The sequence below is a fragment of the Mesoplodon densirostris genome, chromosome 11, assembly GCF_025265405.1.
Source record: "Mesoplodon densirostris isolate mMesDen1 chromosome 11, mMesDen1 primary haplotype, whole genome shotgun sequence".
NCBI classification, from domain to species: domain Eukaryota; kingdom Metazoa; phylum Chordata; class Mammalia; order Artiodactyla; family Ziphiidae; genus Mesoplodon; species Mesoplodon densirostris.
Genome location: NC_082671.1, coordinates 67,755,749 through 67,782,627, shown reverse-complemented (window position 1 = coordinate 67,782,627; position 26,879 = coordinate 67,755,749). Strand labels below are relative to the sequence as shown.

At 50.8% G+C, this 26,879-nt stretch overlaps 1 protein-coding gene and 1 pseudogene across 2 annotated transcripts in view; one reads left to right on the top strand and one right to left on the bottom strand.

Annotated features, from left to right (window-relative positions):
- Nucleotides 1–3,209: 3,209 nt before the first annotated feature.
- Nucleotides 3,210–26,879, top strand: part of ZC3H7B (zinc finger CCCH-type containing 7B) — a 54,131-nt gene continuing 30,461 nt past the window's right edge. For both annotated transcript variants that reach the window (XM_060112255.1, XM_060112254.1), the window contains exons 1-2: nucleotides 3,210–3,492; nucleotides 24,497–24,555. In XM_060112255.1, coding sequence (XP_059968238.1) covers nucleotides 24,503–24,555 — 53 coding nt within the window. In that variant the 5' untranslated portion in view covers nucleotides 3,210–3,492; nucleotides 24,497–24,502. The remainder of the gene's footprint in view (nucleotides 3,493–24,496; nucleotides 24,556–26,879) is intronic.
- LOC132499563 (large ribosomal subunit protein eL31-like) lies at nucleotides 21,445–21,819 on the bottom strand (annotated as a pseudogene).

The window sequence follows — 26,879 nt, the reverse complement described above, 5'->3', positions numbered from 1 at the left end:
TTTTGAGTGAGTGAATGAACACTGTACATGGTTGCAGTTAAGACTGCCATGCACTCAGGCTCTTCCCAGGTGATAAGAAGGCATCTCTGGGGTCCAAGCCATGGCAGGCCTAAGCTTGGAGCAGGAGGTGCTCGCTGGAGAAGGGGTAACTGAATGATGTACCCGTCAGTTCCTCAAAGGTCAGAGCATGAGTGTCCACCTCCCATTCTCCAGCGACCCGCTCCTGTGACAGGCTCTTGGGGGTAACCAGTGATACATCCAGATTTAAGATATCCACATCACGATGCTGTGGTCTTACAGAGGGATGGGCCTGGGACTGAATTCTGTCTCTACCTCTTTCTTAGTCAGTTAACTGCTTTGTGTCTGTTTCTTCACCTTGAAACAGGTAAAAACAATCCCTACCTTACAGGGTTTTGAGGAGGGTAAGAGAATCAACATGTGCAAAGTGCTTGACTCATAAGTAAATAAAAAGTGGTGGCTGTTACTGCTATTTCAGCTTTAATGTGGGGACATAGGGCAACCTGTTGGTGCCACCTTTGGGCCCTTTCTCTCCAAAGTACCATCACCTCTGGTTGGGGTCTTGTAAGGGCCCATTTACCATCTCAGGCAGCTCAGATAGTTTAACTAGTTGATACCAAATTCAAGAGATGAAGGCAGCAGAGGGGAGGGCTGGTGTCCAGCTGAATCCTCCTTAAATGATGGACAGTCCTCATTTCTTTTCTTTTCTTTTTTTTTTTTTTTAGTTTCGGCATGTGGGATCTGGTTCCCTGACCAGGGATTGAACCCAGGCCCCCTGCATTGGGAGCGTGAAGTCTTAGCCACTGGACTACCAGGGAAGTCCCTCCAGTCCATTTTTAAGGATATGTGTTATTCCACTGGCAGCCTGGGATAGTAGAATCACCACACCATTTACCAGCTAGTTCATTTGAGGCAAGATGCAGTAGTCCAACTGGCCTCAACAGCTTCACCCATAAAATGGGAGTGATAATAACAATGGAACGTAATCTGATAAATTGTCATGAGTGTTTCACTATAAATTGTACAGGAGGTATGGAAACGAACATTTATTCATCCCCGTGGGCTTGGCACTATACTATATGCTTTACAGCTATTATTTAATTGTAGTCCTTGAAACAAAATTTATGTTGATTAGGTTTTCTTATCCTTATTTTACCAATGAGGAGACTAATGCTGCAAGATAGCCTGGGGTCACACAGCTAGCAAGTGGCAGAGCTGGGACTCCAACAGACCTTGGTCTTTCTCATGCTGCCTCAGTGACAGCCCCACCATACCACCCAGGCTCCCTAAATTGCCAGGCTCATCCTGTATATGCCTTTAGCCCACGATCTTGGGACTATTACAGGTGACCTAGCCGTGCTTGTCAGAAATACTAAATCAGAATCTCTGGAAGTTCCCTGGTGGCTTAGTGGCTAGAATTCTGGGCGTTCACTGCCGTGGCCTGGGTTCAACCCCTGGTTGGGGAACTGAGATCCTGCAAACCGCAGGGTGGCAAAAAAAATCTCTGAGGTGGTGGGAGGGGTTAAAGGTTTTCTTTTTTTTTTTTTTTTTTTTTTTTTTTTGCGGTATGCGGGCCTCTCACTGTCGCGGCCTCCCCCGTTGCGGAGCACAGGCTCCGGACGCGCAGGCTCCGGACGCGCAGGCTCAGCGGCCATGGCTCACGGGCCCAGCCGCCCCGCGGCATATGGGATCCTCCCAGAGCGGGGCACGAACCCGCATCCCCTGCATCGGCAGGCGGACTCTCAACCACTTGCGCCACCAGGGAGGCCCAAAGGGTTTTCATTTTAAACAAGGCCCTCCTCGCAGTGAGTCAGAAGGCCACTGGACTCTGCTTTTCGTTTCTGGACATAAATGTCCATCACCCTTATGCCAGAGGCTGCCTTTTTGTTTATTAATCTTAGCACAGTGAGGGGAGAGATGGCACCCACAGAAGGAAGAGTTTGAGAAATTCCAGCGGTGCAGGTGCTTTTTATCCCTCTTTCAAGGCTCCCTTATGGTAGATAGTGAAAAGTGTGAGAGGTCATGTAAAGCATACAAGCTCTGGAGTCAGAACTGCCACCTTGGACAAGTCGCTTAATCTCTGAGGCTCAGTTTTCCATTTGTAAAACAGGCATGCTAAAACCAATCTCCCAGGATTATTGTGAGAATTAAATAGGCAAACTCTGCCAGTTTCTGGTCCTTCCTAGCATTTACCACAGCGTGTTTAAAATTTATCTCAGCGATGTATCTCTAGTCCCTAAGATTTTCTGGCACAAATGTGGAAAAGATAACATTTGTAGGGCTTCCCTGGTGGCGCAGTGGTTGAGAGTCCGCCTGCCGATGCAGGGGACGCGGGTTCGTGCCCCGGTCCGGGAGGATCCCACATGCCGCGGAGCGGCTGGGCCTGTGAGCCATGGCCGCTGGGCCTGCGCGTCCGGAGCCTGTGCTCCGCGATGGGAGAGGCCACAGCAGTAAGAGGCCCCCGTACCGCAAAAAAAAAAAAAAAAAGATAACATTTGTAAAGATAAAATCTTTACAAATCTCACAGCTAATCCTCAATAAATAAATTAATATATATAAACACACACATATATATGTACCTATATGCACATATACATACATATGTGTGTGTGTGCGTGTAAAATGAAGAGGGTAGAGAACTCTCAGGAATCCACGGGGCAGGTGGTGGTAGGGTGGGATGACACCGTATTTGGAATCCGAAGCTCTGGATTCAAATCCAACCTGAACCTGGCCAGCTCTGTGTCAGTGCCAGGGATGCTGACAGCCGGTTTCTCCTTTGGTGACCTCCCCTTACCTTCTGGGTCTTCTAAGCAGCCTCAAATCCTTTCGGGAAAGATCCCATACATACAACAACAGTCGAGGGAGGTCCTGATTCCTCTCTGAGCCTTTGGTCCTCATCCTGAAAAGGGCACAAGGCATCTAGAGTTTTGGGGAGCCTTCACTGAAAGCATCTGGAAACCCCGGGGGCTCTTTACACACATGAGGAAGGGCGGAGGCGCTGAGTTAGAACAACATCAGTCCAAAAATGCAGAATTGCCAAAAGAAAAGCCCCAAGAGGGAAGGACACTTTCAAAGAAGATAAAGGTGAATTCCAGGCATGAGCTTTCCAAGGGGAAGGGGGACTTCCCCGCCCCCTCCGCCCCCAGGTGCTCAGCCCGCGCCGCCCACCCCCGGCGCCCGGCGAAGGGAGCCGCGCTCTAGGACCCGAGGAGGAAGAACTGCAGGGAGACGGTGCCTCCAGCGGGTGCTGCCGCGAGCGGCCGGCCGAGGGGGCTGGAAATGAAAGTAAAGCTCTCCGGAGCCACATGGACGGAGCTGCCGGGGCGGCGGCGCCGGGAGCAGGATGCTGCCGCCCGTAATTAAATAGCATTTACTCTTATTATTACTAATAATAATAACGTAATCATACCTCTAGTCATAGCATACCATTTATCGGGCTCGGCGCAGGCCCGCGGGGAGCGCAGCCCGGCCGAGGTGAGTGAGTGCTGCGCCCGGCCCGAGCCCCACGGGGCAGAGGCCGGGGCCCGACCGCGAACCAGCGGCCGGCTCTGGAGGGCTCGGGGCGCCCGGGGGCCGCGCCGGGCTGGGAGGAGGTGCGGAAAGCCCTGACCAGGCCGGAGCTGCGCGGGGACACCCGGAGAGTGCATTTTGCAAAAATAAATAGTCCCCCAACCCCCCTTTCCTTCTTTTTGGGGCTCCCCCTCCCGGCCCCCGTGCCCTGCCCCAAAGTTTCAAAGTTATTGTGCGGGCGGGGGCACCTGCCGCTGGGAGATTTGGCTGCCTCTGCAACCCCCCTAGGGGTGTCTTGGAACTAATTGCGTGGGGGGCTCTCTCCTGGGCGTTCGAAGCTTTGGGGTGCGCGGATGCTTTGCCGATTCCCGCGATGGGGTTCGAGGCGATTGGCGGGGGCGTCGCTGGCAGCGCGCCCCTTCCTTTTGTGTGCGCCTTGGCCCGCAGCGCCGGGAGTTGGAGGGACCGCAGCGCGGGCCGAGGACCGCGGCCGCCGACGGGCCGCCCCTGCCGGCTGCGGCGGCCACGCGAGCCCGGGGATCCGGGGCCTGCGGCCCGGCCCGGGGGGAGAGGGCGGCAGGAAAGGGGGGCGCGGTCTGGGGGGGGCATTTCCGGTCGCGAGATCAGTTCCTGGGCTCAGGCCTGCGAGGTGTCCGTCGTCCTACCAGGGGCGCACAGGGGCTGCGGGGGACAGCTCCAGCGCCTGGGGGGCCCCCCGGGAGATGAGTGCACGGGAGCCACCCACCCCGGCCTCGGACCCCCCTCCTGCCCTCCGCGGGCCTCAGGGATTCCACCCGGCCTGCTCCTTCCTTTCCCCGATTTCCTCTTAAAATCTGTCTGGCTCGGATATTTATAAGGTGCCCGGTTTGGGGGTCTTTCACAGAGACAAAGCAGTATTCCCAGGGGGAAAAAAAAATCAGGATTCACTCTGATAGACTCTGATGGGTGTGATACCTACATGGCATTAATGGGTAAGAATAGGGGCTGGAGAAGGAATGGAGGGGCTGGAGAAGGGGCCTGGGCCCAGAATGAGGGACTGGGGTGTCCACATCAGCTTTCTCAGGGATGTCATTTCTCTGGGATTGCTTACTGGGACTTTTGATTCCTGGGTACAAGACTTTGAACTCCAACTTCTTAGCATTTTCCTCAGTGCCTGCAATTCATCCAGTCCCACGAAAACAGCAGAATGCAGATCCTTGGATTTTCACACAAATGTGATAATTATAGTACATTTAGCAACTATTGGACACAAAATTCCAGCAGAATCTTTAATTCTACTACCAAGACTTCCCCCCCTCCCCCCACATACTACCATACCCACCTTGGTCGTCTTTCCCCATTTTCACTTCCCATGGAAATTGGTCTGCAAGCTAGAAATGATGCCCAGCCAATCGCAGTTGGAATAGATTTGTGGTGTGGGCTTCCTTGAGCTGGAAAGGAGAAACCTGTGTCCAGGAGGGCTGAGATCTGAAGGTAGGAGAGAGATTTTGTGAGCCCTGAGCTGGGATGAGGTTCCATGGATGCTGTGAATTCTAGGCTGTTGGCTTTTTGTTTAGGATGAACAGTTAAGAATGTGGGTTTTGGTGGATTATTTGGGGCTAAGAGCTGGGCTCTTGAGTCTTAGGTATAGGAAAGTTGAAGCATCAGTAGGTTTGGATTTGAAAATCTGAAAATAATAATCCCTTAAATAGCACTTTTTAGTTTATAACAAAAGGGCTTTCACATATGCTGGCTCGTCTGTCCTCCATAGCAACCATGTCAGCTCGACATGTTTCAGTCCTCATTTTCCAGATGAGAAACCTGAGGCTTAGAGAGTTGAAGGTTCTCCCTGGAAGGTCACATAACAGAGCTAGGATTCCCACCTGGTTTTCTGCCTCCAAATCTTCACCTTTTCCCAGAGTCCTGGCTACCTTAGCAAGTTACTTTTCAAGCGCTTCTTGTGAGCACAGTGCGATGCTGTGGGGCAGGCTTGGGTTGAGTTCGCCACTTAGAGGCTGGTTGGGAAGAGAAAGTTAACTAGCGAACCGATGAGAGAACAAGGAAATGGTCAATACTAGGGTCAATGCCGTGGGAGTGGAGAGAAGAGAGAGCTCTCAGGGTAACCTGGAAAAGTTAGGGAAGGCTTCCTTCAGCAAGTGGGTCTTGAGCTTGGAATAATGGGGATGCTTGGCTGGGGTGGAGAAGAGGTAGGGGATTCTGGGCTCACCACAATTGCTTCCACTCTGGAAGGTTGACGTACATTCTGTCTAATTCTTACAGTGGCTCCTTGAGGGGTGGGCATTATTATCTCCATCTCACAGCTGAAGACACTGAGGAACACATGATTTATGTGGCTGGCCCAAGATCACCTGACTGGATTTGAAACCAGTCCTGGGTGACTGTTAAGTGTGCTGCATGGCGTCAGAATTGGACCACCTCCATCCCAAATATGTAGACAAGAATAGAGACCAAGACAGTTTGAACTGGCAAATGTTCCGGGGTGGGGGCTTAAGCTAAAATGTCAGCAGGCTCCCCAAGGCCAGGGAGTTTTTTTTTTTTTTTTTTTTAAGAAGATGTTGGGGGTAGGAGTTTATTAATTTATTTATTTATTTTTGCTGTGTTGGGTCTTCGTTTCTGTGCGAGGGCTTTCTCTAGTTGTGGCAAGTGGGGGCCACTCTTCATCGCGGTGCACGGGCCTCTCACTATCGCGGCCTCTCCTATTGCGGAGCACAGGCTCCAGACGCGCAGGCTCAGTAGTTGTGGCTCACGGGCCTAGTCGCTCCGCGGCATGTGGGATCCTCCCAGAGCAGGGCTCGAACCTGTGTCCCCTGCATTAGCAGGCAGATTCTCAACCACTGCGCCACCAGGGAAGCCCGGCCAGGGAGTTTTAATGAACCAGCCCTGTGCCCCATGGCCTCACAGGTACTCTCAGGAGGTTTCTGGAAGCCTGACTGCAGAAGGCAGAATGGTGGTGGAAGGAAGACTGAGTCCTGAGTGTGGAGATCCGAGTTCAGTTCCTAGTGCCTGCCAGTGCCTGGCTTGATGCGGCGGAGGAGCTTGTGGCTTGGAAAGGAGAAAGATATGGATGATTGATTAACCTGAGTTTCCCAAGGACAGGAACTGGGTCTGATTCACCTTCTGTGCCCCAGGCCCCCGTGGAGGTGCCAGGAGGACACATTCAGCCATTTTGTTGTCAAATTGAATTATGTCCCAGTGTAGAGGAAGATTTCTTTTGCCCTGGCGGGTGGAAGGTCTTCCGAGAAGAAGTGCCATTTAAACATTTGAAAAATGGGTTGAGAGCTTCCCTAGTGGCGCAGTGGTTAAGAATCTGCCTGCCAATGCAGGGGACACAGGTTCAATCCCTGGTTGGGAAGATCCCACGTGCCGTGGAGCAACTAAGCCCATGCACCACAACTACTGAGCCTGCGCTCTAGAGCCCGCGAGCCACAACTACTGAAGCCTGCGCGCCTGGAGCCCGTGCTCCGCAATAAGAGAAGCCACCGCAATGAGAAGCCTGCACACCACAACAAAGAGTAGCCCCTGCTCGCCACAACTAGAGAAAGCCCGCGTGCAGCAACGCAGACCCAACGCAGCCAAAAATAAATAAATTAAATTAAATTAAAAAAAAAAAGAAAGATGGGTTGAGAAAAGCCAGAGAAAGGGCATTCTAAGGAGAGGCACTGAGCTGGACAAAGGCAGGGTGGTGTGAAGTAGGAACAGGCAGATCATCTGGTACAGCCATGGTGCAGGTGGCAGGTGTGAGTTCAGGTTCAAGTCAGGCTCTGCCACTGTGGTCCCTTGGGTTCTCCAGGCCCAGGTTTCCTTTTCCGAAAATGAGCCCTGAGGTTTGATGATGTTTGGTGGTAACCTCTCAGAGGAGCCCAGTGCCCCGGGATCGGGACAGGAGACTCAGATGAGAGGAACTAGAGGGGTTTAAAAATTTGTAGTAACTTAACAAACACCAATCCAGCAATTAGCTAGTGGCCAGCTGTCATGAGTGGTTTCTCCTAGATGAGCTTATTCAATCTTTATGATAGTCTTATAGGTGGGCGCTATAATTGTCCCCATTTTAAAGATGAAGAAACTGTGGCACAGAGGTTAAGTGACATCGTGTAAGTGACAGAGCTGGAGGGCAAACCCGGGCAGTTTGCCTCTTGAGCTGGCCCAGTGGAGGACTAGGTAAGGCTGGGAGGGAGGAGGCAGGAGGCTGACGGGGCTGGTGGTGGTGAGGTGAGACGGCAGAAGGTGGAGGTATCCTCTGAGGAAGTCTGGTTGCAGCCTCAACTGGAGCCTCAGCTGGGGTTGATGAAGTGACTGCTACGTGTCAGCTCCCAGGAGTCTCCACAGAAGCCAGCTCCTTTCATCACATTTAATGGCCCATAGAAAACAGGCTCGTTTTCCATTCTCTGTCATCACCAGCTATGGGGCTCCTTCCCACCTTATTTATTTCTCCTAGTAAGTCTGTTTCTTTGCAGGCGCCCTGACGGCTTCTGCAGGTGTGTTAGCGCTGTTTCCCCATCAGGCTGTGGAGGCCCAGAGGGAAGGGGCGGCAGCATTTCTGCATCCAGGAGACGTCTCTAGTGGACTTCAGTTCCGCAGCAATTCCCGAGCCCCGAATCGGAGGCTGAGACCCAGGCTTGATGGTGACAGTGGCAGTAGCGGCAGCAGCCACCACGTCTGGAATGCGGCTGTGCGCCGGCCCTGTGCCTGTGCTTTCTGCGCTTTCTCTCACTGAATACGCTTAACGACTCTGAGGCAGGAACAACTATTAACAGCCCCATTTTGCAGATGGGGAGACTGAGGTTCCAAGATCACACAGCTGAGGTAGAGCAGGGGATCAGAGGGATCCAGGCCTGCTGGACTCCCGAGTCCAAGGTCTTAGCCGTCCTGCAGGAGAGATGCTGTCAAGCTCTTTCAGTCTCCATGGAGCTCTTTTCTTATCTCTCTGGAAACCCTAATGATCTAACATTTGTATCGTGCTTTTGCCCACAGTCTCTCATTAATCCTTATGATAATCTTTCAAGGTGAAAGAGGTCTCTGTTTTTCAGAAGAAACCCGAGGGGCCACCCACCCCCCAGTTCTTCCTGTCTTGTCCACACCATGACTCAGAGAGGGAACCGGGTGTCAGATTCCCGGACACTGAGAGCCGGGGTCAGCCAGCGAGAATCCATCGAGCACTTCCTCGAGGGCTGCGGGCAAGGTCGAGGCTCTGACCCTTCTGGGCTTTTCAGAGGCTCATCTAAGCTCTTGTTCTCTGGAGCATTCCATGTCATACCCTGTCCCTTTGCAGGCAGAGGAACACAGGCCAGGGAGTCCAGAGTCCTGCCTTTCGTTCAGTCCCAGCACACACTTGCTGCATGAGCTGGGGCACCATCATCCCGTCAGTCCTGGCCTCAGTCTCCTGTTCTGAGAAATGGCCTCGCTGATTCAGTCCCATCTGCCTCAGGTTTGCTCTGAAACTTAAATGAAGGAACTTCGAAAGCTATAAAGACCACCCGGTGTGAGGGCATGGTTGTGATTGCCATGAACATTTAATAATGTCCAGAGTGTTCCTGAATCTTCTCCACCGCTCACCTTGATCCAGGCCTGGACCACTGCAATAGCCTCCTAACTAATCTGACACCTTTCCCTCTTGTCATCCATCCTTAACACAGCAGCCAAGCGGATCTTCTTAAGAATGAGACCCTGTCATTCCTCTGCTGAAAACCTGCCAGTGGTTTCCTGGCACACATAGAGCACAGTGCTGGCTCTCCAGCTTGGCCCGTGTGTAGCTCTCTGACCAGCCTCAGCCTGTCCCTTGCCCCTTCCTTCCTGCTTGGCCTGCCCTCACTTCAGTACTGCAGCCTCCTTGGCCTTCTGTCTTTTCCTTGAATTCTAAGCTTGTTCCCACCTCAGGGCCATTGTCTTCGCCGTACCCTGTACCAGGTGTGCCCTTACCCCCCCATGTTCCTGTGACTGGCTCCTAATTGTCCCTTTTAAATGCCACCTCCTTGGAAGGGCCTTCGCTAAGCTCCCAGCCCACCCCCCTCTCCGTCATTCCCTGCCACTTTTCCTATTTTAGTTTCTTTGTAACTCTTTTTTTTGCCGTACGCAGGCCTCTCACTGTTGCGGCCTCTCCCGTTGCGGAGCACAGGCTCTGGACGCGCAGGCTCAGCGGCCATGGCCCACGGACCCAGCCGATCCGCGGCATATGGGATCCTCCCGGACCGGGGCACGAACCCGTGTCCCCTGCATCGGCAGGCGGACTCAACCACTGTGCCACTAGGGAAACCCTCTTTGTAACTCTTAACTGTATCACTTGTGCATTTAACACTGGCCTTTTTATTTGTCTTTATATGCATGGACCACAAGCTGTCCAAGGCCAGGGACTTCATTAACCTTGTTCCCCCAGCATCTGGCAGAGCCCATTGCACACAAAGGTGTCCTGTGGTTATTTGTTGAGTAAATGAATAATAGTAGCAGGGTGGTCCAGAACAGCCCTTGCCAAAAAAGAGTGGCCTAGAAAGAAACTGCAAAGAAATTGGGGTTGACTGATTGAAAAGTACTTACAGGATAATTTTGAAAGTTGCCAAGTATTCTCTGATGGTGCACAGTTCAGCAGAAACACAAATTTCTGACCTCCTCTGGGTGTGTGTGTGTGTGTGTGTGTGTGTGTGTGTGTGTGTGTAGGCGGAGGGGACTATGTAAATCTACAAAATAGTCTTGGAAAGTGGATATCATTAGCTCCATCTTGTAAATGACAAAAAAGAGGCTCAGACTGATTCCCTGAAAGCTAGCATGGGACAGGGCTGGGACTAGAACCAGCTCAGGGCCCTGTGCAGAGCAGCCCATGAAACTCTTGGCACCCAGGTGGGGATTTTTCCTCCCGTGAACAGGAGCAGTGACTTCAAATTGTTCAAAAAAAAAAAAAAAAAAAGAATGGTAACCAGTCACTCTGAGCTCTGGACTCTGGGCAAGCTCTGTGTTTTTGTTTGTTTGTTTGTTTTACAGTGAGCTTCTGTTACTTTTCTATTATATATATATATATAAAAGAGTTACTGTTTAAGTGTCTCACTTTAGCAGCCTAGCAGGTGGGTCTTGGAGGTGGAGAAGTAGGAGTAGAGCTTGGGCCCCTGGAGAAAGATGTGGGTTTGAACCCTTCTGTGCAGTTGGGCCCTTAGGTTGTTGCGAACAAGAAAGACAAGATGAAGAAAGTAAAAGCCTCTCTGGGGGACTTCCCTGGTGGCACAGTGGTTAAGAATCTGCCTGCCAATGCAGTGGACACGGGTTTGAGCCCTGGTCCGGGAAAATCCCACATGCCGCGGAGCAACTAAGCCCGTGCGCCACAACTACTGAGCCTGCGCTCTAGAGCCCACGAGCCACAACTACCGAGCCCACGTGCCACAACTACTGAAGCCCGTGTGCCTAGAGCCCATGCTCCACAACAAGAGAAGCCACTGCAATGAGAAGCCCGCACACCGCAACAAAGAGTAGCCCCTGCTCGCTGCAACCAGAGAAAGCCTGCATGCAGCAACAAAGACCCAACACAGCCAAAAATAAATAACAAAAAAAAAGCCCTTTGGAACCAGAATGCTGTGGGAGGGTGGAGATTATGCTTTGCAGCTGACTCTTAGTTTGGCTTATAGTGGGGCCGTGGAGGGGGCCTGGGGGAAGTTTCTTGAACTTTGGTTTCTATTCAAGGTGGCCAGTTAAAAGAAACAAACTGCAGGTTGCTGAGGCCTGCGGGTATCCATTGCGTGTTCATTCCTGGACAGATGTTCCTGGCGGAGCCTGGAGGTGCCAGTACCTGCAGCCTGCTTCCCATGCAGCAGTGTGGCCTTGGGCAAGTCACAGATCCTTCCAAGCCTCATTTTTAAAAAAAAAAAAAAAGACTTTATTTTTGTAAGTCTTGCTTTTTGGTGGAAAGTGGGGATAATAGCACCTACTTTTGAGATTACTGTAGGGATAAATAACTTGATTCCTGAGAGCAGGGCTTCTCAAGCACCTCTGTACTGCAGACCTATCTGGCAGCCTGGGGAAGCCCATGCATGCCTTCTCAGAATACTCTTTTTTAAACACATAAAGTAAAATACACAGGGTTACAAAGGAAACCAATTCTCTTGAACTACAGCTGGGCTTTTACATCAATGCACTAAAAAATAAGATCTGCAGTGAGTCTAATGTAACTACCGTAATTTTGAAGTTGTGGTGAGCGTGAACAATATTTTGTTGTGTCTGCAGTAGCTGAGATTTGACAGGGAAAAAGCTGTGATTTCTTGTGCTGATACTACTGAGTGTATTGCCTACATTCATAATCGAGTGGAATGTTAAGTATCAGGTAGGAGTTAGTGAAAAAAGTTGCAGATGTTTTCCCAGACCCCTGAAGAAAGGTCACATACCCCTGAATTCTCTCCCTGGGCCCCAGGTTCAAAACCCCTGCCATAGAAGCTGCTTCACGCCCAGGAGGTAACCTCCAGAAATGAGCTGAGACCCCTCCCTGACCTCCTTGGGGCAGAGGGTCCTCGGGCTCAATGCAGACCCAGAAAGCTGATGAGTGAGGTCGGGGACTGCGAAATTAAAGTCTTCCTGGTCTCTCTGAGTAAGCCATCGAGGGCCTGGTGAGTCAGGAGAAGTACCAGGCATGGAGATGACGTAACCTCATGTGGTGTTCATGTTGTGCGTGGCCCGTCTGCAGGCTGCACTGGGGCAGGTGAGTGCTCGGGGTGGGGTGGCGGGGTGCAGTGTGGGTCTAGGCTGAAGGTGGCCTGTGGGGGTGAGGGAGCACTTTTGAGTCAGGAGGTGACACTGCGTGGACTCCAGAGTCCAACTGCCAGAGTTGAAAGCCCAGCTCTGTCACTTAGTAACTAACCCTGGCAGGTCACTTCACCTCTTTGTGCCTTGGTTTCCTCATCTATAAAATGAGGATGATAGTAGTACTTTCTTAAGGGGTGTTATGAGGATCAAGTATTATACTTAAAGCTCTTAGAATAATATCTGGTAAGAGAAAGTGCTTAATAAATAAATGATGACTGAGGGATTTCCCTGGCAGTCCAGTGGTTAGGACTCCATGCTGTCACTGCCCAAGGGCACGGGTTCCATCGCTGGTTGGGGAACTAAGATCCCGCAGGCCACGCAGTGTGCCAAAAAAAAAAAAAAAAGATTACTGAAACCCACATCTTCACTGTTATTCTAGGATTTATGAGACTCCACTTACTCAGAATATGTTTCTCTGTGCTGCTCAGAGATGAATCAGACGCAGCTTCTGGCTTCAAGGAGCTCCTAGTTTAGGGAGAGAATGGGAACATGAGCACATAATTTCAGTTAACTAGGATCGGTGCAGTGCTTGTGAGCTTGGGGTGCTGTGCAAAGGTGGGGTTTGGGGAATGAAGGCTTCCTGGTAGAGGAGCCACCTCAGCTGAGCTTTTTTTTTTTTAATTTATGTTAATCCTCTTATTTATTTATTTTTTGGCTGCATTGGGTCTTCGTTGCTGCGCGGTCTCTCTCTAGTTGTGGCGAGCAGGGTCTACTCTTTGTTGTGGCGCGTGGGCTTCTCATTGCGGTGGCTTTTCTTGTTGTGGAGCACAGGCTCTAGGCACGTGGGCTTCAGTAGTTGTGGCTCGCGGGCTCAGTAATTGTGGCTCGCGGGCTCTAGAGCACAGGCTCAGTAGTTGTGGTGCTCAGGCTTTGTTGCTCCACGGCATGTGGGATCTTCCCGGACCAGGACTTGAACCCATGTCCCCTGTGTTGGTAGGCGGATTCTTAACTACTGTGCCACCAGGGAAGCCCTCAGCTGAGCTTTAAAGAAGCACTGGGCATTAAGGTTGTTCCAGAAAGAGCGGGCAGCTTGAACGGGAAGCTGGATGCTCCAAAGTTGCTGGAGTGTCACATTCCAGGTCTGGCCATGGGTGGGTGCTGTGTGACCTGGATGAGCAGCTTGGCCTTTGTCCTCCTGGTAGTGGGTGTCATGCAAGGTTTTGTTTGTTTTCTAACTTTCTTCACAGGAAGTTACAAAAATGGTAACAAAGAGTTCCCTTCACCCAGCTTCCCTTGATGGTGATATACAGCCAATATACATGATCAAAACCAGAAAACTGGCCTTGGTACATTAGTGGACTACAGAGCTTATTCACTTTCTGCCTTTTCTTAAACCTACATTCATTTGTGTGTGTGCAGGCACCTGGGAGGGTTTTGATGTTGCACGGGGGAGTGACGTTGACATGTACGTCAGATACCCCTGACCACCAAATGGCAGCAGATCGGAGGGAGCTCGATGGAGGCTGTTGGCCAGAGATGATGAGGGCCTGCTAGTGGAGATGATGGGAGAAGAGGGAAGAAGTGTTTGGGAGGTAACGGTGGAAGGAATTGGAGTTTGAGAACAGGATGATGGTTGGATCTAGGACTAGAGCTGGGGAATAATGGAGGAGGAGCAGGATTAGGGGAGAAGCTGCTGAGTTAAGTTTGGGATGTGTTGAGTGAGAAGAACACCCAGCCCAACTGGGATGGGCGCCAGGGAGGACTTTCTGGACACGGAGGCATCCAAGCTGGGTCTTAAAGGATGAGTAGGAGTTGGCTGGGGGTGGTGTGGGGAGGAGGAGGGCGTTCCAGGTAGAGGGTTCAGGATGAGGAAAGGCACAGAAGTCATCAGCAGTCTGGGGATTGGACATCTGGGTAGCACTTCCCAGAAGGTAAGAGATGTGAATCTGAAATACTGGGGAGGGGGTGAGCCTGGTGGGAGGAATAGATTTGTGAGTCACTGACATGACTCATGAGATCATGAAATGCAAGCGCTCATCTGGGGAGAGCATGTCAAGGGAGGAGAGCAGGAGCACCATCCCTTAAATGGAAGACCTGGGCAGAGGAGGAGGAGGACCAGCAGACGCAGGCAAGAGTCCTAGAAAAGGCCAGCAAAAAACTGTCCCCCACTGGACTCAGCAGCTCGGAGGCCCCTGGGATGGGGAGGACCCTTGGCAGGCACCCTCAGTGGAGTGGGCATGGGCTTGCTGTGAGTAGGAAGTGAGGATGTGGGAACGGCGTAGACAACCCTTTCACGAAATATGACCAAGAGGCGGAAGGGATAAATTGGGAGATTGGGACTGACATATACACACTACTGTATACAAAATAAGTAACTAAGAAGAACCTGCTGTATAGCACAGGGAACTCCACTCAATACTCTGTAATGGCCTATATGGGAAAAGAATCTAAAAAAAAAGAGTGGATATATATGTATGTACAATGGATTCATTTTGTTTTTCTACAACTGATTCATTTTGCTATACACCTGAAAAACTAACACAACATTGTAAACTGTACTCCAATAAAAATTTTTTTTAAATGTGACCAAGAAAGGGAATCAAGGTTGTGCTAGCCAGAAGGGGATTCAGGAGCAGAGGAGGGAATTATTTTGGGGGTGGGGGAGCCTTGAGCATGATGACACACTCAGGGTTCTGGGGCTGGGTCTGATTACTTAATGGGCGACAGTATGGGTAATTATGGTGATGTGTGTGGGTCCTGGGGCCAGGCTGCTAGGGTTTGAATCCCAGCTCTACCTTGTTTCAGCTGTGTGACCTTGGGCAAGTCACTTAACTTCTCTGTGCCTCTGTTTTCTCCTCCACAAAATGCGAATGATAGCAGTCCCTATCTCATAGGATTGTGCAATCCTTAAGGAAGGTATTATGTGTATAGGGATCATGACAGTACCTGGAACATGGTAGCCACTCAGGAAATGTTAATATTATTACCTGATTGTGAATTTAATCTCGGTCTCAGTTTTTCTCATTTATTTATTCAACACTCATTCATTCTTATCTAGGTAATGCTTGGATTGGATGAGTTGATACTCATTCATCCATTTCTTTTTCATCCAAACCACCGTTTCCTGAGCACTTCCTCTGTGTCAAGCATGGGCCAGACGTTGAGATTTTGGAGGGGCTACTGCAGTCCCTGCCTGGTCTGATGAAGATCTGAGTCTTTAAAATTCTGTCATTTTCAAACCCTTCTCCAAAATGGAAAAAACAATGTGTTTCCTTCATGGTTCTCAGGTCAACGGTTTGGTCTTTTTCTTGGGAAGAGCAGTCCGTGGACATTTTGGCAGTCCTGGAGCACTGGGCTTAAAATCAGGCTACTGGTTCCCATTTGGCCCCTGTCCTACTGTTGGCCTGATGTCAGTCATTTCATTTTGTATTTTAGATCACAAGGCTAATACTTGCTCTCTGCAAAAAGTCCAAACCATGCTGAGGTATATAAAGCAGAAAGGAAAGTGGTCTGTGTGCTGTTGCCTCTTGGCAGATCCCAATTCCCGGAGAGAACCAGTTAAATTGGAGAATATCCTCTCACACAGGTGTAATCATACAACCCAAAATGTTCTGAAATCTGCTTTTTTCCTTTCTCAACCATGTACAGAGACATCTCCATGACAGTACATATAGATTCAATAGCTGCATTGTATTCCATAATGCAAGTGATTGATTAAGCTAATTCTTCACTGGTGGACATTAAGGTTGCTTCTAGTTTTTCTCTCTTAAAAAAAAAAAAAAAAAAAATCCCTGGGGACTTCCCTGGTGGTCCAGGGGTTAAGACTCCGTGCTCCCAATGCAGCGGGCCCGGGTTTGATCGCTGGTCAGGGAACTAGATCCGCATGCCTGCAACTAAAAGCCTGCATGCCGTAACTAAAAATTCCACATGCTTAAACTAAAAGATCCCGCACGCTTCAACAAAGATCCCGCACGCAGCAGTGAAGATCCTGAGTGCCGCAGCTAAGACCCAGTGCAGCCAAATAAATAAATAAATAAATAATTTAAATCCCTGTACAAATATAATTTGAGGGCGTGTACAAGGATTTTGGTAGGTTAAATTCTTGGAAGAGAAATTTCTGGGTCAAAGAGAAAGGGCATTTTATCATTTGGAAGGCTTTTAGCTGCAAGTAACAGAATTCCTTCCTCAAAATGGAGTTTATTAAAATCTCAAGTGATAAATGAGGCAGAGCAGTTCAAGGGTCAGTTTATTGAGTCAGTTTATTTTAAACACCCTTGGGCAGTCTTTCCTCTCTGCCATCTTCTTACTACACTCTGCCATACGGCAGCAGGAAAAGGGATTATTTCTCCTGTCCCATTTTAAGTGTGAAGGAAGTCTTTCCCAGAAGCCCCTTAGCTGATTTCCTCTCCTTCCTATTGGCCAGGGTGGTGTCACATGCCCTTGTCCAAGCCAATCCTGGCGAGGAAGAGGACCGTTACGATTGGTCTAGCCCAGTGCAGCTTCACCGGGGTACCTGGGAAAGCAACAGTATTGGGGCAGTGCCAGGGAGGAGAAAGGGAAGCTGGCTGCTGGGTGGGCGGCTTGCTCATTTTGGTAGACGTTGCTTCACAGACACCTCAGTTCACACACTCAGTGTATTGGCAGTGTTGGAGAGTGCTCATTCCTCTGCCTCATCGACCTGGCTCTCTTCTCTCATTAGCCTCATGAGTGAAAAGTGTCGTCTTGTTGTTCTAACGTGCTTCTGTCATCAGCGAGTTTTCCTTTTTTTTTGGCTGTGCCACGCAGCCTGTGGAATCTTAGTTCCCCAACCAGGGATCGAACCCAGGTCCGTAGCAGTGAAAGCACTGAGTCCTAACCACTGGACTGCCAGGGAATTCCCTGAGGATAGTTTCTTTTCTTTTCTTTTTTTAAAATAAATTTATTTATTTATTTTTCTTTATTTTTGGCTGCATTCAGTCTTCGTTGCTGTGCACAGGCTTTCTCTAGTTGTGGCGAGTGGGGGCTACTCTTCATTGCAGTGCACGGGCTTCTCATAGCGGTGGCTGCTCTTGTTGCGGAGCACGGGCTCTAGGCACGTGGGCTTCAGTAGTTGTGGCGCACGGGCTTTGTCGCTCCGCGGCATGTGGGATCTTCCTGGACCAGGGATCGAACCCCCTGCACTGACAGGCGGATTCTTAACCACTGCACCACCAGGGAAGTCTCCCCAAGTAACTTTTCTTAATGAATTATATTTCCTATGAATTTCCTGTTCATGTTCTTTGCCCATCTTTTAAAATAATCATAATGATTATAAAATAAAAATAGTTGATATTAAATGTTTATCTTGTGTCAGACATCTTATTGAACCTTCACATCAACCCTTTACAGTAGATATTACTTTTCCTGTTTTAGAGGCGAGGGAAGTGAGACACCGAGAAATTAAGCAGCTTGTATGCAGCTAATAGGGAACACATCTTGGAGTTGAACCCAGGTGTGCACCTGGGTGTGAGGTCAGGTACTATGCTGATACATCGAGGGAATAATTTTCTGTTGGCTCTAATTCACAGCTGTATTTCTGAGAAGAGCCCACTTGAGGCAGATCCATCTTGAAATTCCTAAATTATAAGAACCTGGACCCAGAGTTGGGGGACTGCCCAGCTTGGCGGTGGGAATCTTTTTTCTTTAAAAAGGAATGAGGGGAGTTTCCCTGGTGGCGCAGTGGTTGAGAGTCCGCCTGCCAATGCAGGGGACACGGGTTCGTGCCCTGGTCCGGGAAGATCCCACATGCCGCGGAGTGGCTGGGCCCGTGAGCCATGGCCACTGAGCCTGCGCGTTCGGAGCCTGTGCTCCGCAACGGGAGAGGCCACAGCAGTGAGAGGCCCGCGTACCGCAAAAAAAAAAAAAGTATAAGAAAAGGAATGAGATTTGCTTGGCTTACATGCTCCTTGCTCCTCCACCAAGTGCCCTGTCTGAGTCGTGCCTGACCCTCACCCTCTAGGAACTCGCCTCCCTCTTTAGCCGAGAATACATGATCTTTTTTAACCACTGTCTTAGTCTGCTCTGGCTGCTATAACAAAGTATCATAGACTGGGTGTCTTAAACAACAGAAATTTATTTTCTCGCAGTTTTGGAGGGTGGACGACCCAGATCAAGGTGCTGGCGGATTTGGTTTCTAGTGAGAGCTCTCTTGTGCTTGCAGACAGCTGGCTGCCTTCTCACTGTGGCCTCATCTGGCCTTTCCTTGGTGATGCCTGCCTGCGGGGGGAGGGGGGGGAACTCTGGTGTCTCTTCTAATAAAGACATTAATCCTATCAGATCAGGACCCTACCCTTATAACCCCATTTAACCTTAATTACCTCCTTTGAGGCCCTATTTCCAAACAGTCACATTGAGGGTTAGGGCTTCCAACATAAGGTTTTTGGGGGACACAAACATTCAATCTATCAATTCTGCCCTTGCCCCGCCCCAAATTCATGTTCTCATCACATGCAAAATGGATTCATTCCATCCTGATAGCCACCGAATTCTTAACTAATTCCAGCATCAAGTCTCAAGTTCAGAGTCTCATCTGAATCCGATATGGTTAAGACTGGAGGTGAGATTCATCCTGAAGCAAAATTCCTCTCCAGCTGTGAACTTATGAAACCAGACAAGTTATAAGGTTTCAAAATACAATGGTGGGACAGGCATGGGATAGACATTTCTATTCCAAAAGGGATTCATCGGAAAGAAGAAGGAGGTCACAGGTTCCAGGCAAGTCCAAAGCCCAATGGGGCAGATTCCATTCGATTTTCAGGCTTGAGAAGCATCTTTGGCTTGATATTCCCCCTTCCCGGCCCAGTGGGGCACAGCATCACCCCCACAGCTCTTCCAGCACTTTGCCCCCCAAGGCTCTGGGCCTGTTGAAAAGGAGGCAGTAACCCCACCCTTTGAAACCAAGGAGGCAGCCCTGACGATCTCTGAATTACCTTTGGGGTTGTATTTCCCTTTTGTTAAAGGATAGAGCATGTTTGCAGCCAAATCGCCCTGTGATCCTGTCCTATAGAATTCCAGAAGTCCTGCAGCCTTCCTTCATTCCGTCATCCAGCCTTCTCTGTCCCCTTTAGTTCAAACTGGAATTATTTCTGCTGGTATAATTCCATCTCTATTTCTGACTTCTGCTGATGGCTAATTTGATCCATACTCATCTCCTTCCCAAACGGTGGCTCAGCCACACCCTAGGTGTTCTCTTCAGAACACTCCTTCTCATTTTTTGCAATATGGATAAGCTGAGAATGTTCTCATTCTTCAAGTTCTGGTTCCTTTTGTTAAACGATTCCTTCTTCATCTCTCTTCTCTCGTATTTTACCATAAGTGGTAAGGAGGACTCATACCACAACTTCCATACCTGGCTTAGAAAGCTCCTCTGCTAAATATTGTTTCATCGCTTACAAAGTCTACCTTCCACCAAACACTAGAACACTATTCAGCCAAGTCCTTTGCCACTTTCTAACAAGGATCACCTTTCCTCCAGTTTCCAATAACCTGTCCTTCCTTTTCATCTGCAGTCTCACCAGAATTGCCTTAGTGTCCGTATTTTTACCAACAGTCCTTTCATGGCAGTCTGGGGGTTTTTCTAGCATGTACCTCAAAACTCCTTCGGCCTCTACTCATCATCCAGCTCCAAAGCCACTTTTGTATTTTTAGTGTGTGTTATAGCAGCACCCCACTTCTCGGTACCAAAATCTCTATTCTTCTAGCCAGGCTACCAGAAGAAAATACTGGATCAGAGCCCTATCCTCCTGACCACATTTAACCTGAATTACTTCCTCAGAGGCCCCTTTTCCAAGTACAGTCACACTGGGGGTTAGGGCTTCAACATATTAATTTGGGCGGGCATACAAACATTTAATTCATAACAACCACCTATAAAAATGTTCTTCCCAGGGCAGGGAAACTGAGGAAAAGGGAGGCATGTGGGGCATTAGGTGACTGGCAGTTTTGCTAATGAGATGAAATCTATTTGCCAGCCCTGGCCTAGGAACTTTACAATCAATAAAATGAATCTAGAGTGGTCGATATATAGATCCTGGGACAGGAAGTTGAGAGAAACATATTTTTGTGTGGGAGCCTTCCCCCTAGTCACTCCACAGGTACATCTGCCTTCTGTGGGACACAAGCGCTCACGGACACCAAGCACAGGCTCAGGTGCCTGGGAAGGTTGCTGAGCGGTTCCGCCTCTACTGTGCCCTTGAAGGGGGAGGGCAGCAGTGTCTTTACCAACCTAAAGTCAGCAGTTGTAGGCCTTGTGAGCCGTCTGAGCTTCACTCTCTCCATTTCTCAAATGTGGGTCCCAGCATGGTCCAGCCCACCGTCAGGATCAGATAAAATGTGGAAGATGACAGTGATTTCATAAACCATCACATGCAGCCTGCCAGAAGACCTGCCCTCCCTGACACCAAGGAGCCAACTGCTACTCAACCTTCAAAACCCAATTCAGACGTTGCCCCTTTTGAGGAGCTTCCACTTTCTTTGTGCCTCATCCCAGCCTGTTTACCACAGGAGCCTGGTTTGGGGTACAGCTGCTGGGATATCTTTGCATGCCTCTAACTAGGTTGTAAGACCTGAGTAGGGAAGGCACCCTGGCCTTCTCATCTGCATATAATGGGCATATGGCAAATCTTGACTTGAATGTCCAGCATAGGAATTCTGATCTAATAGCCACCATTTATTAAGTGTCTGCGGTATACCAGGCCCTGAAATGAGTGCCTTCTATGTATTAATCCTGTTGATGGGTGCTCGTTGTAATCTCCAATTTACCCAGCAGGAAACTGCCACTCGGGGGATCTGAACCCCTCTCCATAGCCCACGTCCATGGCTGCGCTGCTCCTTTGGGATTTTGGTGGTCAGAGAAGTAGATTCACGCCCACCGGGTGAGGTGCCTTCTTCATGCTGCCTGGGGCAGAGAATGTTTATCCCCTGGCATGGGCTTCAGACTTATCAGGAATTACCACTGGGATGGTTATAGGCAGCATTTGTTTCTGTTTGCTCAGACCTCAGGGCCTAGAGAACTGACTGAGAGATGCATCTCTGACCACTGAGGTTTTCTGAGAGGACTTCGGGCTGAACGAGGCCGTGGGTTGGGGGTGAGGGAGCGTAATAGGGCAGGTGTTCCCACGAGGCATGGGCTGGTGTGGGGAATTTTGTGTGTGTGTGTGTGTGTGGTTCCATAACTTTATTGGACAGTCACCAGTTAGTTCTCATCCACATTAACTGTAGATTTTTTAAAGTGGTGACAGGTACGTAGGTAACCAACTTATAGACTTTGTTTGGTGACTCTTCATTATGTTTTCTGGAAAACCACACATGGATACAGTATGGGACATTCCTTATTCCTTTGGCCTAGACAGTTTTGTTGAGCCTGGTGTCAACGCGTCCATCTGGAGTTCCCACCTCCTCTGTGGCAGATTTCTGGATTTCTTTGAGTGCCCGAGGGGCGCGCTTCTTGAAACCCACCCCATGGATGCACCTGTGAATGTTGACAGTGTATTCTCTGGTCAGTACCTCGTTGATGGTGGACCAGCCCTTCTTCTTCTTGCCACCCTTCTTTGCGGGAGCCATCCTGCCGGGCCGGGGTTGGAAAAGATGGTGTGGGGAACTGGACCAGCAAAGGTAAAGAGAGGCTCTAGGCTGGGTAGGACAGAGTCTGATTTGTGGTTTGAAAGACCCCTCTGATGACCTTGAGGAGATGGGGGCAGTGAGGAGTCTGGTCCTTGTCTGGGGCAGGTGGTGTGGAGGGATGGGCGTGGCACCTGTAGCCACACCTGTGTGTGATGGCCAGCGGTACCTTCCCCCATCCCACAGCTCCCCTGCCAGTGCTGGGCCTCCCTGGGTGGTGATGGGTGCACCCTTGTCTTCCCCACCCGAAGACCCTCTCTTCCAGGGCAAGGATTGGGCCTGACCCCAGGCCCCCAGGAAATAGGGTGAATGAGTGTGTGATGGTCGTGTTGACGGGACCAGGAGCGGCTCCATGGAGGAGCCAGGCTTTGAAGGATGGATGTAATTTCGTTCACAGGCTGGAGAGGAGCATGGCTGCACAGGTGGAAGGAACTGCAGAGGCGCAGGCTAGGAGACAGGAAACCCCCGCAGCCTGTTCCGGCTGGACGTCTGCGTGGGGCGTGAGTGTGAGGATGATGAGAGCTTGTGTCACAGACAGGGACACTGAGGACAGAGAGACCGACCAAGAGACCTGCTCAGTGAGGCACAGGCGGCCCGGGGCCACTGCAGCCTGCCTCCTGCAGGAGAACAGGATCTTTGTGTCCATCCCAGGAGACACTTGCAGAGGTTTGGGCAGGATGGAGGAGCGGTGCTGGAGGACACACACTTCTGCGGTTGTTGGGCTGTTGCTCTGAGCCAGGCGCTCTGCACGAGTCTAACCCCTCACGACAGCCAATGCGGTGGGAGTGCCATCAGCCCCACTTTCCCCATCAGGAATATGACTGAGGTCCAAAGTCATGTTGTGTGCACATGCTGGCCTTCACACCCAGGTCTGAGTCCGGAGCCCTGGCCCAAGGCCCTGGCAGGGTGAGCAGGTGTGTAGTGAGCACTTACCAGGGGCCCTGGCCCTGCCTGGGGTGGGGAGCTGCTGTGTGCGACAGTGTTCTGGGAGCCTGAAGACGTGGTGTGGCTCTACCCTTCCTGGGAAGGACAAGCAGGAGGAGGGAGGTTCCGGTGGCCTGAGCTCTTTGCTCCGTACTCTCGTCTCCTTGGAGCTTCACAGACACCCTGCCGGCCTCGGGCCACACGGTGTCTCACAGCTCAGAGTGTGGGACAGGATGTGGCCCTTGACATGCTGGGTTTCCAGCCCTGTTTGCCCGCTCACTGGTCGAATGACCTTGGGATAGAGACTTCACTTCGTGCCCCAGTTTCCTCATCTGTAAAATGGGCTTAGTGACCCCTGCCTGCTTACCTTATGTGAGGACAACGTGGTAGAACCCAGGTGGAAATAAAGGACAAGAAATAGAGAATTTTTAGAAGGTGTCAATTTGATACACTTGCTGCCTCTCCAAAGTAGCTGGGTGTTTTTTACACCTTTTTACACCTCTTTGCCAGTGAGGCAGTGAGGATCCACTCCCTGTGTCCACATACCAGCCCTCTGTGGGTGCTGTGCGGGGGCCGAGGTACAAAGCGGGAGGCCCATCTCCCAGTCCCAGGCTGGGCAGTCCCACCTCCCGGCCTTGCCCGTATCCTCTTGCAGTAACGGTTTGATGGGGCAGAGCATGGAAAGGGCCCATGAATGGCTGGGGCAGAAAGTGCTGGCCAGCTGGGCCGTGGGCACCCCAGCCTCAGATTCTGACCCGGGGAAGGCCCAGCCCCCTCCTGGCTGTCACTGCGTGGGACCAGCTGACCTCCATGGTTGCAGGTAAGGGGAGCCAGGTGGGCTATCTGGATCTGGCCATGAGCTCCCAGCTCCCGGGGGCTCACCCTGGAGGTACCAGACCCCTAGCTGCTCTGTCTGAGCCTCCCTTCTCCTTAAGCACCCCTGCCTTCAGTTTTCACTCCCTTCATCACTCATCACTCATCACTCATCTTCATCTCCCTGCACGAGTTCGGTGCCTTTCACTTGCTGTGCAACTTCGGGCCATCCCTCAGCCTCGCTGAGCCTCGGTCTCCCTCATCCGTAACGTGGGGAATTCCCTCCACCTCGCTGAGATGGTGCAGGTACCGGGCCACCCTGGCCTGGTGCAGTGGGGGCCAGCCAGCTCGTGAAGGGGGCTCCCTGAGCTTTGGTTTCCTCCTTGGTAAACTGGGGACAAAATGACACCCGCCTCATGGCAGATTCAGTGAGACCCTCATACAGAGTGCCTGGCCCACGTGTGGTGCTACATTGTAGCTGTGATCATCGGCATTGTTTTTCTGTGTCTCTTCTCCCCAAATTGTGCTTAGTGGTAAAACAAGGTTTCTCCCTTGAACTTGAGGGTATCCTGTGCAGTATTGCAGCCCCAGCCATGCATGGGAAAGGGCAGGTGGCCTCCAAGCAGCCCGGGCCCATCAAAGTCACTGTGCAAACTCAAGAGTCCAGTGGGACGTGGGTGTGGAGGGCAGAGCTGTGTACCTGGTTCAGACACTTTGTGTAGACCTCGAGACAGGTCACTGCCCTCGGGGACACTCCCGCCACCCGCCCCGGCACCTGTGAGGTGGGGTGAGCACGGGAGTGAGGGAGCACACGTTGGGGGCTTGGGGGTTGGACGGTGACTGGCCCCTGCTGACTGCCTGATGGACTGTGTTCTCTCCCCAGAGACTGATGGAGAGGCAGAGACGGAAAGCGGACATCGAGAAGGGGCTGCAGTTCATTCAGTGAGTGTGCGGTGGGCCCGGCTGGGCAGGGTCCTCCGAGGCATCCCCGGAGCACGCACTTTCCAGCTCCCCCTTTTCTTGCTCGCTGAGCCTTTGCTGCTCAGGCTGCCTGTGTGTTGGGGAGTGAGGAGGTGGGACAGGCTGGGAAGGGGCTGGCACGGCAGGGGCCGGAGCTACCCCTAACCCTGAGCCACGAACCTGCCCCACACATATGCGCTCCCTGACCCTGGTTACCCTTTGGTCTCATCTGGCATATCATTTTACCTTCCCCCTCCATGCCTGCTCCTACGTTCCCTGTTAATTCTCTTGCTTGTCTGTGCACATCTTATAATAAATCCCTAGTTCTTGCTTACTGAGCATGTCTTTCTGGCTCCGTGCTGGGCCCTTCACATCCATCATCTCTCTAATCTTCACAGCAGCCCAGTAAAGCAGGTGGTCTTGTCTCCATTTTGCAGATGAGAAAACTGAGGCTCAGAGAGGTTAAGAAACGTGTTTACAGTCACACAGCTATTAAGTGACGGAATTGTAACCTGGGTCTCGCTGACTCCAAGACCACATCTCTTTGCATTATTTGCCCCCTGTACCCACATGCCATGTTTGTTTTTTCATCTTTTTCTTTACACGTAAAATATTTTTACTAATGCTTTTCTTTTATCTCTCTGAAATGGACCCTCAGAGGCACGTTCATCATGATGCTAATGAAGCATAAGCTCCTGGCCCCTCGCTTGCACGGGTTCTTTCTGAAGCCCTGGAAGGCTCCCTAAGCAATTCTTTGTTTCTAATTTTGTGTTCTTTTTCTTAAATATGACTCCCCACAGAACTGGGATTTGCAGCTACACACCCTCGTATACTCCCCAATTTTGTTCTCTCACACAGACCTGCAAAACGCAACCTGCCTTTTCACCACAAGCTGGGTCCCTTTTCACACACACACACACACACACACACGCACACACACACACACAGACAGGATCTGTTCCTGTTTATATTCACACACCACGCTCTCCTTCCTCAGCTTGCAGCACAGCCACTTTTCCTGGCTCTGGCCCGCTCAGAGCTGCCCTTCACTGGGGTCTCTTCTTCCATGTGGGGGAGGGCTTTGATTTTGGGAAAGTGCCTGAGTTTTATTCAGAGGCCAGTCTGGTGAACAAGGCAAGCCTTGGGAATTCTGTCTATTTTTAAAATTTTTACTTTACATTGGAGTATAGTCGATTAACAATGTTGTGTTAGTTTCAGATGTACAGCAAAGTGATTCAGTTATACATATACAAGTATCTATTCATTTTCAACTTCCTTTCCCATTTAGGTTATTACAGAGCAGAGTTCCCTGTCCTATACAGTAGGTCCTTGTTGGTTGTCTATTTTAAGAATTCTGGGGTTTTTTAAAATAAATTTATTTATTTTTATTTATTTGTTTTTGGCTGCATTGGGTCTTTGTTGCTGCGCGTGGGCTTTCTCTAGTTGCGGTGGGCGGGGGCTGCTCTTTGTTGCGGAGCACGGGCTCTAGGCATGCAGGCTTCAGTAGTTGCGGCACGTGGGCTCAGTAGTTGTGGCTCACGGGCTCTAGAGCACAGGCTCAGTAGTTGTGGCGCACGGGCTTAGTTGCTCCGCAGCCTGCGGGATTTTCCCAAACCAGGGATCGAATCCGTGTCCCCTGCATTGGCAGGCAGATTCCTAACCACTGCGCCACCAGGGAAGTCCCAAGAATTCTGTTTTTAAGTCACTGATTTTTGCGGACCTGGAACTCTGAGCCCCAGACCTAGATCCACATCCCGGTGTCCCTGCTTCCTGGTGGTCTCAGTGCCTGCGAAATGGAGATGATACCACTTCCCTCCCAGGGTCATTGTGCTTGGAATAAATGTTAGCCTTGTGTCCTCCTTCCCTTTCCCAAAGGGGAGCTCTGAGAAGGTTTAGCAACAGGCTTCCTGGGAACCCATATGTTGCTCTCCTGAGGGGACTGCTTTGCAGCATACATAGTAGGACCTGCTCCTTTAAAAATGACTGTTTCCTCATGTACCAACTTCGTGTGTTTAGCAAACGTTTATTAGGCACCTCTGGGCACCGAGCCCCGTAGGAGCCATAAAGTGGTCTGGACAGGTGGGTGGATGGCTTGTGTAGAGCCTTAAACACCAGGATGAGGCGACCTTGAGGACAGGGTATGACCTATTGAAGACGAAGCTGATGCTGGAAGAGGAGAGGCTGGAGGTGGGAGACCAGTTAGGAGGAGAGTGGTGGGGCCAGTGCTGGGGCAGGAGGGACGGGCCCTGGTCTCTGACGGTGGGAGGCAAGTGAGAGGGCGGGTGACCGGCCCCACTGTCACAATC